The sequence below is a fragment of the Jaculus jaculus genome, chromosome 15, assembly GCF_020740685.1.
Source record: "Jaculus jaculus isolate mJacJac1 chromosome 15, mJacJac1.mat.Y.cur, whole genome shotgun sequence".
In the NCBI taxonomy this organism is placed as follows: Eukaryota; Metazoa; Chordata; class Mammalia; order Rodentia; family Dipodidae; genus Jaculus; species Jaculus jaculus.
The window spans coordinates 54681415-54693734 of NC_059116.1; the positions used below are offsets into that span (position 1 = coordinate 54681415).

At 37.7% G+C, this 12320-nt stretch overlaps 1 protein-coding gene across 5 annotated transcripts in view; it reads left to right on the top strand.

Annotated features, from left to right (window-relative positions):
- The window catches only part of Trappc8 (trafficking protein particle complex subunit 8), a 148927-nt gene that overhangs the window by 34880 nt on the left and 101727 nt on the right, over nucleotides 1-12320 (top strand). For 3 of the 5 annotated variants that reach the window (XM_045135008.1, XM_045135010.1, XM_004668420.2), the window contains exons 5-10: nucleotides 417-570; nucleotides 6634-6727; nucleotides 9216-9451; nucleotides 9772-9887; nucleotides 11196-11346; nucleotides 11724-11824. In XM_045135008.1, coding sequence (XP_044990943.1) covers nucleotides 417-570; nucleotides 6634-6727; nucleotides 9216-9451; nucleotides 9772-9887; nucleotides 11196-11346; nucleotides 11724-11824 — 852 coding nt within the window. The remainder of the gene's footprint in view (nucleotides 1-416; nucleotides 571-6633; nucleotides 6728-9215; nucleotides 9452-9771; nucleotides 9888-11195; nucleotides 11347-11723; nucleotides 11825-12320) is intronic. The other 2 variants (XM_045135009.1, XM_004668419.2) reach the window with 1 other exon arrangement.

The following is a 12320-nucleotide window of genomic DNA, read 5'->3' on the forward strand; positions in this document are numbered from 1 at the left end:
TTTATTTATTGATAAGTGTTATACTTCCTCAGGGTTAGTTCCTATAGCTGACATAAAGGGCAGCCGATTTGAAGGTGTTCTTTGGAGATGGGCACATGACAGAGTTTGGGGTTTGTGCTGCCAAGAAACTTCCCTGTAGTTTCCCCAGACTAGTTTTGACCACCCGATTGGTCTATTTGATTGAATAACAGGACTATTCCTTTATAATTGTATTTCATGGAACACAGTTTGGTGCTACCCAGAATTTCTTTAGCATTTGAATTTCAATTAAGATCATGATTTCTCATTTTAATATTTAAACTTATATATTTGCTACTTTCCTGTTATGTCATTTTGGCATAATATATATATATAAGATCTATTGCCTTAAGTTTTCTCCTGAATTACTACAAAGTTTTTTTCATTTTTTTCTTTAGAGCTGAGTCGATTTATGAAGAAATGAAACAGAAATATGGAACTCAGGGTTGCTATTTACTTAAAATTAATTCTCGAGCATCAAATCGAGCATCAGATGAACAGATACCAGATCCTTGGAGTCAGTATCTCCAGAAAAATAGTATTCAAAACCAGGTATATGTAAAAAACAAAAATAAAGCAAACCATAAAATTTGTTTTCTAGTTTTATGACATAATATTGTCAACTTTTTTTCTGTTGTTTTTAAGACAGGCATTGAACTGTCTATATAGCCTAGACTAGTCTTGAACTCTCAATCATCCTGCCTCAGTTTCCCAAGGGCTGGCATTTTAGGGGTGCCTTACCATGCTTAGATCAAGAAAATTTTATGTCTTGGTTTTAAAACCAAATATAGTAGATTCACATCTTGTTGAGTGTAAAACCAAAATAAACACAACCAAGACAAATGTAAACAGATTTATTCCCTGCAGCATCAAGGAGAATATTTCCAAGTCAGAACTCTCCTGGAATATAGGAAGCATGGGAATTTTTTTTCAGAGAGCATATTCATATTTGTATATGGGTCAACTTATTCCAAATCACGCTCAGTTAGTTATGGAGTTCATTTTGGAGCATGTTCAGTTTAAGGTCATAATTTAAAACGAAATGACAGTAGACATGTTTTTGGGCATGGAACACGTATTTAAATGTTAAGCTAATGGGCAGAGATGTCTATGGCCATACTCAGCTTGCATTATAGAGCTTTATCTGAAAATAATAAGTAATAAAACTAAATAATAAAAACTAGTATATGTGGGTAGTGTCAAGTTTTGCTTGGTTTTAAGCCAGGCTCCCTTGCACTACAGTTGTAGCACTCTATACATTCCAGGCTGACTTTGGCAAAATACTTTGCTAGTAAGTTGCTTTTTAGAAGAAGGGGCATTCTCCTTTTAATCCTTTCCCTTTCAAAAGAATTTGTATTCTTAGTGAATTACAGCCTTTAATGGGTTGAATCTTGTATCAGGGTATCTTTTCTTTTATCTTAATGCAGTGCTGTAATTTAATGGTTCTAATTTCTTCAATAATTATAGTCTTTTATTTATTTATTTTTTGTTTTTTTTTTGAGGTAGGGTCTCACTCTAGCCCAGGCTGACCTAGCTAGAACTCACTATGTAGTCTCAGGGTGGCCTTGAATTTACGGTGATCCTCCTACCTCTGCCTCTCAAGTGCCTGGGATTAAAAGCATGAGACACTGTGCCCTGTTTAAGCCACAGTTTTTTTTTTTTTTTTCCTCAAGGTAGGGTTTCATGCTAGCTCAGGCTGACCTGGAATTCACTATGTAGTCTTAAGGGTGGCCTCGAACTCATGGCGATACTCCTACCTCTGCTTCCTGAGTGCTTGGATTAAAGGTGTGCACTACCATGCCTGGCTTTAAAAAAAGAAAAATTAAAAAAAATTTTAGGTATTTTTTGAAAGTATTTTTATTTATTTGACAGAGAAAGAAGGGGAAAGAGAGAGAATGGGCACACCAGGGCCTCCAGCCACTGCAACCAAAGTCCAGACGTGTGCACCCCCCTTGTGTATCTGGCTAACGTGGGTCCTGGGGAATTGAACCTGGGTCCTTTGGCTTTGCAGACAAACGCCTTAACTGCTAAGCCATCCCTCCAGCCCAAAATTCTTTTTTATGTTGTTTTGTTTTTCCCAGGTAGGGTCTTCATCTAGCCCAAGCTGACCTGAAATTCACTTGGTGGTCTCAGGGTGGCCTTGAGCTCATAGTGATCCACGTACCTCTGTCTCCCAAGTGCTTGGATTAAAGGTTTATGCACCGCACCTGGCTGTAGCTATTTTCTTAGCACTGGCACACTCATTGAGGGATATTTTTTCTGTATAAAAAAAAAAAAATTTATTTTGGGGCCATACCAGGGCCTCATGCCATTACATACAAATTCCAGTACCAGACACGTACACCATTTTTGCATCTGGATTTACATGGGTACTGGGGAGTTGAACCTGTAATGGCAGGCTTTTCAAGTAAGCACCTTTAATTGTTAAACCATCTCTCCAGCCCCTGAGGGAACTTTTAAACTTTCTATGTTTCTTACTAGGTGGTACTTTTTTTTTTTTTTCCCCCTGAGGTAGGGTCTCACTCCCGCCCAGGATGACCTAGAATTCACTATGCAGTCTCAGGATGGCCTCAAACTCTCAGCAGTCCTCCTACCTCTGCCTCCCGATTGTTGGGATTAACCACGCCCAGCAAGTTGGTACATTTTTAATATTTTTTTTGTTTTACTTGTTGCAAATCTGAATAAGGATAGTCAACAATCTTAAAATTTCTTCAAACAAAGACATTAGTCCATTTCAGCTTTATTCAAGTTCTCAGGATACAGACAGAAGGTCAGTTTCTTTGTCACATAAAACGTGAACTGCCTCGAACTCTATTCTCAGTAGAGTCCTTGTTCCTGTCTGAAGGCTTGTGAGCTGAGCCTCCACTGTCTGTTTATCAGCATTTAGTCTTTCAAAAATTAGTCTTTTCTAAGTCCAGTCTTTTCTCATTCATATTCCTCCTGCAAACCAGTTCCAAGGCCTACAAAACACATGGTCAGATTTATCACAGTATCAGCCCCATTGTCAGTACCAATTTTCTGTAATAGTTACTTTCTCATTGCTGTGAATAACTACCTGACCAAACACAATTTATGGAAGGAATGGTTTTATTTCAGGTTATGTTTTGAGGGATTATAGTTGATAATGGCCAGGAAGGCATGGGAGGCCAGCTTGTCTCATTGTAGCCAAAGAGTGGAAGCAGAAGGTGGATAGGAAGTGGGACCAGTCAATAAAACTCAATATTGGCTTCCATTGACTTAAGTTCTCCAGTAAGTCACCACCTCCTAAAGTTTCCATGATCTTCCTAAACAGCCATACTACCTGGAGATAGGTGTTTAAACACACGAGCCCTTAGTGGACATTTTATATTCAAACCACAGCACTGTTTTTGGAGCTTATACCTTTTAGCCAGTGTTTGGAGCTCATACTTTTTAGGTTTTTTTTTTTTTAAATTTTTTCATTTATGAGAGAGAGAGAGAAAGTGAGAGGAGAGAGAAAGAGGCAGATAGAATGGGCACGTTAGGGCCTCCAGGCACTGCAAACAAACTACAGATGTATGCCCCCTTGTGCATATGGATTATGTGGGTTCTGGGGAGTTGAACCTGGATCCTTTGGCTTTGTGGGCAAACAGACACCTTAACTGCTAAGCCATCTCTCCACCTGGGTTTTTTTTTTTTTTTGTGACCTTTTAATAATTTCTTTTTCTTTTGAATTTTTAGCAAGTATTCCTTTTTATTTTTTATTTATTTTTATTTATTTAGTTTTTTGAGGTAGACACTTGATCTGGCCCAGGCTGACCTGGAATTAACTATGCAGTCTCAGGCTGACCTCAAACTCATGGCAACCTCTGCCTCCCGAGTGCTGGGATCAAAGGCATGTGCCACCACACCCCACTTAAAATATTTTATTTATTCATTTATCTGAGAGAGAGAGATAGAGGGAAAGAGGCATATATACAGAAAGAATGGGTACACCAGGGCCTCCAGCCACTGCACACGAAAGAACTCCATATACAGGCAACACTTTGTGCATGTGGCTTATGTGGGTCCTAGGGAATCAAACCTTGGTCCTCAGGCTTTGCAGGCAAGCATTTTAACCTCTTAAGCCATCTCTTCAACCCTATTTCTTCCTTTTTTCCTGCTTTTTATTTTTTTTATTTTTTTTTTTTTTTGAGGTATGGTCTCGCTCTCACTCAGGGTGACCTGGAATTCACTGTGTAATCTCAGGGTGGCCTTGAACACTTGGCAATCCTCCTACCTCTGCTTCTTGGGTGCTGGGATTAAAGGTGGGTGCCACCATGCCCAGCGTTTTCCTGATTAAAAAAAAAAATATATATATATATACATATATATATATAATTTATTTGACAGAGAAAGAGGGAGAGAGAGAGAATGAACATACCAGGGCCTTTAGCCACTGCAAATGAACTCCAGACATGTGCGCCCCCTTGTGCATCTGGCTAACGTGGGTCCTGGGGAATCAAACCTGGGTCCTTTGGCTTTGCAGACAAACGCCTTAACCACTAAGCCATCCCTCCAGCCCCTGATTTCTTTTTCTTTTTTTTTTTTTCTTCGAGGTAGGGTGTCATTCTGTTCCAGGCTTAACCTGGAATTAACTATGGAGTCTCAGGGTGGCCTTGAACTCACTGCGATCTTCCTACCGCTGGCTCCCAAGTGCTGGGATTAAAGGTGTGGGCCACCATACCTGGCTCTGATTTCTTAATGACTTTTAAGGTTGATTATTTATGTTGGCCAAAGTAGGTAGGTATAAAGGTTTATGGTCTTTCAAAAATTTAAATTTCATTATATCCCACTTGAAACTTAATAGCAAATGCCAAGTTCTTTCTTTAGTTGGATAACCAAGAGTTGACTGCTTCAGTTTAGAAGGAAAACTTCTTAAGTAAATGGAAAATGTATTCGTACTTTGCATAAGTAAAGCCATGATATTTTCTTTTTGTATGAAATTTTAAAAAATATAAGTTAAAAATTTATGTAATTATTGGTCTTCTAATAGAAATGTTACTTTAAAACCTTAGTTTAAATTTTTTTTTTATAGTACAGACTTTATTTTTTTGTCTGACAATTTGTTTTTTTTGATTATTAAGTTTTATTTATCTAGGGAATTACAGAATCAAGGGAAGGAAAATGAATAAACCAACATGGCTTAAGAGCTTAATATTGGGCCTGGAAAAATCTTGGAGAAGGTAGAAAAAAAAAGTATAAAGAGCTCCTGTCATGTGGAGGGCAGGAGGGGGTAAAGAGCCCATGTGGAAACTAGTGGTTAGGAGGTCCTCCCTTTGCTCAGCTCAGCTAGACGAAGCCAAGAGGAAAAACTCACCCAGAAGCTGGAGGTTCATAAGTGGTCAGGTAGCCCAGGGCTGATGTTTTGCTTTTTAATATTGAAGTGATTGCTGACTTTCTTTTAGATTATATTGGGGAAAATCTTTAGACTTGAAACTACCAGCTGGATGTGAAAGAGTTCTGTTTTTTTTCATGGTTTTTGAGGGCCATCTTTAGAATAGGCTAGAAGTAGTACAGAAAAGTCCAGTTTAGAGTTTAGTTCCCTAAAATTGTAAAAGGTAATATAATCATGTTGTCCAATTTAAGAACTTTATTATTTATTTACTTTTATTTTTGAGACAGGGTGTCACTCTAGCTAGGTTGACCTGGTGCTCATTCTGTAGCCTCAGTGCTAGGATTTATAGACATTAGACACCATCCCCCAAATCAGTTTCACAATTTAAGAAGACAGAAGTAACGTAAGTTTTATAATTTAGAATTTTAGAAGGTCTGTTTGAAAATAGTTTAAAGGTGACCACCTCAACCCCTGATGGAATGTTTTACTTTCTTTAAACATTTTTCCTTACATGACCCATTCTAGCCTGAGGTTCAGCAAACATTCTTTGCTTGTTCAGACTGATCCTTTGGGGAGAACTGTATCAGTTTTCATTAAGACAGGTTTCAAAATACAGAAAGATGGCTCTGATCTTTTATATTATTCTGGGCTAAGTATACTAGTTTCTTCAAGTCTATTTCAAGCAGTGGTTTTGGGCAGCTTCCTTTCCTATTTATGTTCCATTAAGATCTACTTTATATATTTTCTTCAAAGTATGACACACTGAATAATTTTTTATATTTGCTGGTCTTATGGTATAGAATTGGGTTCTTGGACATTGAAATAAACATTGTATTGTATGTACAGAATTCACTCCAATCTGCTAGCACTGTGTTGGTAACCTACAAGAATTTATATTTGTTCCTCTTTTTTCCTACTGCCATTATTAAGATTCATAGGCATATTTTCATACCCTATATGAATATCTATGGGCATACGTGTGTGTGTGTCCACATGTATGTACTATATAAGAAAAGATATATTGAGATAGAGGTCACTTGAGTGCTTATGAATTAGGGCAGTAAATTGGGTATGAGAAGGATTAAAAATGTAGCAGGTGGGGTTTGGTATGTTAGAGTAAGATAAATAGAAGACAGACCTTTGAAAGATTGTAAGAAAAGAATAGTATTTTAGCAAGCAAATGAAGCAAACAGTGCAGCAACCATAGTTATTGATGGATTTAGAGCAGTCTAAACATGGTTTATTAAAATTGCTAATGATTGTCAATTTTATTTTTATAGGAATCATATGAAGATGTCCCTTGTACTATGACTTCCAATAAGAATTCTGATAGTAGCTTGCTTTCATTGGATGGAATAGATAATGAAGTCAAAGGTCTTGATACTTTCTCTAAGTTTTCTTTTGATTGAAAATAAACGTTGTTGTTAAAGTTTGCTAATTTTTATAGCTAAAACATGGGAGGACTTTTTTTTCTTTTTTGGGAGGTGGAGGGTCTGTAGTAGAGACTGACCTCAGTCTTATGTATGCAATGCAAGCACTATTTCCCTGAGTCATACACCCTAACCCTTTCCTTTTGTACTATTTTTCTAAATTTGTATTAATTGCAAGGAGGGAGGCAGGGAGAAAGAGGAGGAGGAGAGAGAGTGAATATGAGAGCATGAGCATGAATGTGGGCATGCCAGGACCTCTTGCTATTGCAAACAAACTTTGGGTACATGTGCCACTTTTACATCTGGATATATGTGAGTACTGGGGAATTGAACTCAGCTCACCTGGGTAAGCCAGTGCTTTTAACCGCTGAGCAATCTCTCTAGCTTTGGTTTTATTTTATTTAATTTTTGTGTGTGTGTTAGGGGCTAGCTTCTGCCCAGGCTGACCTGGATCCACTAAGTAGTTTCAGGGCAGCCTTGAACTCATGGGAATCCTCTTACCTCTGCCTCCCAAGTGCTAGGATTAAAGATGTGTGCCACTATGCCTGGCTATTTCTTTTTCAATATTTTATATTTATTTAGAGAGGGGCAGATAGAATGGACATGCCAGGGCCTCTAGCCACTGGAAACGAACTCCAGACGCATGTGCCACCTTGTGTGTCTGGCTTATGTGGGTCCTGGAGAGTTGAATTTGGGTCTTTTGGGTTTGCAGGCAAGAACTTTAATGGCTAACCCATCTCTCCAGCCCAGTTTTCTTATTTTTAAGACAGGGTCTTGGCTAAGTTGCCCAAGGTGGCCTCAACTTGCAATCCCCTTATTTTTAGCCTCTTAAGTAGCTGGTAGGAGACTATGTATAGCCCAGGCTGGTCTGGAACTTAGAATTCTCCTGCCTTATCTTTCCCAAATGTTGGGATTATAGTTAGGTGCCACCATACCTGGCTCAAAGGTTAAACTTTCATTCTGATTTTATTTAGTCTTTTGAGTCTACTATTTTTTGACATACTCTTTTAGGGAAATAATTTATTTTTAGAAATAGTTGTAGAAAGCAAGGGGGAATGTGATACTGAAGCATTATTTTCCACATTCACACAATTTGGCAAACTATATTCTTATGTTTGAAGTTACAGTTTTGGTAATGATAGTTTTAAAGTGTTTTGTTTGCCAGCAGGGCCTCTCTCTGTGTAGCCCAGGTTGACCTCGAATTCCTTATCTGGCTTTGAACTCCATCCTCCTGCCTCAGATCCTGAGTGCTGGCATTACAGGTGTGTATCATCATTTGTAGCAGCCGGTTGTAATTTTTTTCTTGTCTTTTCTTTTCTCCTGTCCTCCCCTACTCCTACCCCCCTCCTCCTTCTCTCCCCTCCTCCCCCTCCCTCTTCCTCCTACCCCATCTCCTCCTCATCCCTCTTCCTCCTACCCCCTCTCCTCCTTACCCCTCTTCCTCCTACCCCCTCTCCTCCTCCCCCTCTTCCTCCTGCCCCCCTCCTCCTCACCCCTCTTCCTCCTACCCCCTTTCCTTCTTACCCCTCTTCCTCCTACCCCATCTCCTCCTCCCCCCTCTTCTTCCTTCTCCCCCTCTTCCTCCTTCCCCCCTCCCCCACTTCTCCCCCTCCCCCTCTCCTCTCCTCTCCTCTTTCCTCTCTCCCCCTCCCCCCCCTCTTTCTCTTTCTCTTTCTCTTTCTCTTTCTCTTTCTCTTTCTCTTTCTCTTTCTCTTTCTCTTTCTCTTTCTCTTTCTCTTTCTCTTTCTCTTTCTCTTTCTCTTTCTTTCTCCTCTTTCTCTTTCTCTTTCTTAGCAGTGTTTCATTCTGTAGTTCAGGCTGCCTGGAATTTGGTAGATGGATCAGGCTTGCTTTGTACTTTTAGCTTTGCCTCCCCCAGTAGGAGAATTATAGGCATGAGCCATCATGCCTGGCTCTTATAATTTTTTTTTACATCTTAGTTTTATTATTTAAGAGTAATTCTTAGGGCTGAAGAGATTGCTCAGTGGTTGGAGGTGCTTGCTTGAAAAGCCTGACTGCTTCATTTTGATTCACCAGTACCTACCTATGTAAGCTGGTTGCTCAAAATGTGGCACATAAATCAAGTCATTTGCTGTGGCAAGAGGCCCCGATGGCCCATTCCTTCTCGCTCTTTCTCCCTCTCATAAATCTATTTATAAATAAATAAAAATATTTATTTAAAAGTAATTCTTTATATCATTTAAAACTTTATAATTATTTCTTGAGTTATTTGAATTCTTAAATTCATATTACAATGTAACAATTAACACAAGCCCTTTCATTTTAAATTGGGAAATGTTAATACTATTTTTATTTTGGACTTCTAAGATACAGAGAGGTAAAGGGTTCTATTATGTTTTTCTTTAATTCTGTGGTAGTATTAATCTCAATTTTCTGTTAAATTCTGAAAATAAAAGAAAGATGTTTTTCAGTAGATGGCTTACCAAATAACTATAGAGCTCACCCACTTCAATTGGACCAATCAAGTGACCCTTCTACCAGTGTTGATGGTGCAGATCATGTTACAAAGAAAGCAAGTGCTGGAATAATTCATGGTGCCTGTTTAACACTTACTGATCATGATAGAATTCGACAGTTTATACAAGAGTTTACATTTCGTGGCCTTTTGCCACACATAGAGAAAACTATCCGGCAATTAAATGATCAGGTAAGGCTTAATATTTTGGAGTGTTTTCAAATTTAAGTAGTTATGTTTAAGACTATTGTAAGTTTTTCAAAAGTTAAAAGTTTTTTGTTTAGAATTTTGTATTACAATATAAGATGTTAAGTGAAATTATTATCAGTGATGAAATTCTGTTAAACCCTAGAAAATTAATTTTCACTTGGATTTTTTTCAGTATATTAGTTTTTTAAATAGTGCTATTAAAATGAATATTTATTATGCAAGCTTTAAAAATTTTTCTTTTCTGTGTAAAAAATATCAAAGGCTTCATATCTGTCAACAAATTTAATCTTTTTTTTTTGTAGCTAATATCAAGAAAAGGTTTAAGTCGATCTCTGTTTTCTGCAACTAAAAAATGGTTTAGTGGCAGTAAGGTTCCAGAAAAGAGTATTAATGAGCTGAAAAGTACATCTGGATTGCTGTGAGTAAAATATTTTTGGTGTTGCTGTGCTGTTCTCTGTAGTGCTTGACCAAAAATCTAAACAAAACAAAAAACTCCACCTCTTTAGTTTTTTTACTTTCATATTGTGCAGAATTTGGATAAGAAAGTCTTTATAGTTTAAAAAACAACCGTAACTGGCCTTCTTGCTTTGTTTATTTATTTATTTAGTTATTTGAGACAAAGGGTTTTGTTCTTTAGCACATGCTGGCCTGGAATTCACTATGTTGTCTAAGCTAGGCTTCCTATTTAATTATTGGGATTATAGGCATGAGGTGTCATACTTAGCTTGATCCTGAATAAAGGTGGGAAAGTCATTTTATTTTGGGCCTGTTTTTTTTTATTTGTAAGATATAGTTAGACGTTCATTAACAATCCTTTTATATTTAAAATAGTTTAGTCTGACTAAAAAATTTTATTTTTATTTATTTATTTATTTGAGAGAGAGAGAGATAGAGAATGGGTGCACCAGGGCCTCTAGCCATTGCAAACAAACTTCACACGCATGTGCCACCTCTTACATGGGTCCTGGGGAATCATACCTTGGTCCTTTGACTTTCCAGGCAAGTGCCTTAACTGTTAAGCCACCACTCCAGCCCTAATTTTTTTTTTAATTAAAAAAATATTTTATTTATTTGACAGAGAAAGGGTGGGGGGAGAGAATGGGCACGCTAGGGCCTCCAGCCACTGCTAATGAACTCCAGGCGTGTGCGCCCCCTTGTCCATGTGGCTAATATGGGTCCTGGAAAATTAAACCTGGGTCCTTTTGGCTTTGGAGGCAAACATACTAACTGCTAAGCCATCTCTCCACTCCCCTAATTAATTTTTTGACATAGGCTCCTGCTAAGTAATATAGGCTGGCCTTGAACTTAGAATCTTCCTGCCTTAGCCTCCAAAATGCTGGTATACACCATCACACCTGCTACTTGGACTAGGATTCTAAGATATGGTGTATATTTAGCAAAGTTTGTTTTTATAAAATGCTGCTTTAGTGGAATATAACATGTATCAGTTTGTGTTTTAACTTTTTTTTTGGTTGTGTATAAATGTGTCACTAATGTTAACCATGTATTTTATAACATCATCTTGGGGGAAATGCTTGTCTGCTGTTGAGAAGTTCCCAGAGTTTTAACTTCTTGTTTTCAAAATTATTTTGAAAATTAGCACTCTTCTTGAAGATAGACACCAGGACCCATTTTCTTCATGTTCTGAGTAGTTGTATAGCTTGGATTGTTACATATTTTGTATTCGATGGTGTCACAATTTCCTTTACTCATTTTCTATTTGTAGGTATCCTCCAGAAGCACCGGAGCTTCAAATCAGGAAGATGGCTGACTTGTGCTTTTTGGTGCAGCACTACGATTTGGCTTACAGTTGCTATCATACAGCAAAGAAGGATTTTCTTAATGATCAAGCAATGCTTTATGCAGCTGGTGCCTTGGTTGGTATTCATTATTTATTTAGTGGTGCTAGGCATCAAATCCAGGGCCTTACACATGCTAGGCAAGTAGTCTACTGCTGAATTATATCCCCATTCATTCACTGCATTTTGAGAAAATTAAAAACTGTATGTCAACGTTTGTGTGTGCTCTTGAACAGAGAGGCTACTGGGGATTTGAGCTGAGGTCCTCATGCTTAGCAACAAGCACTTTGCCCACTAAAATTATCTGCCCAGCCCTAAGTGGGTATTTTGAGTCTGCATTAAACTATGCAATTTATGTGTATGCATTACTATAGACCCTTAATATTTCATTTCATATTTTCAGCTTTCTGAATTTCTAACATAGTTCTTTTGAAGTAAGTCTGTATTTTCTTTAGGAAATGGCAGCAGTGTCAGCTTTCCTTCAACCAGGAGCACCTCGTCCATACCCTGCTCACTACATGGATACGGCAATACAGACATACAGGGATATCTGCAAGTAGGTGACTATACTGATCCTATTATTACTATGTTGAGGTAAATTTGATATTTTATTATTAATAAATAGTTCTCTGTTCTGTTATGCTTTAGATTCTCTAGTGAGGTTAATAAAGCTGGAGAAAGGTGAAGATGAAAAAAAAATAGTGTTTTCTTGAATAATTTTTCTTTAGTTCATGTTTGTTTTGGATTTGAGAATGAGGAATTTGTTATATATGATGTTGAGATTAAATTCTATTGTGAGGGTGTGTTATGGGACATTTCTGGCTTTACTTACTGTTAAGCCAGAAGGTAACCATTTTGAATTTTCCATGTTAATTTGGCAAAAATATGAGTAGTAGAGGAACAGACCAGGAGAATGAATGAAAAGTATTTTGTACATAGAATGAGTTCTAATAAAACTATAAGGATTCTATGAACTGGTTTAAAAGTAATTAGAAGAGGTTCTTAGGATACTTCTCAAATAGACTTTGAAAGCTGCATGTTTGGTGGCCATA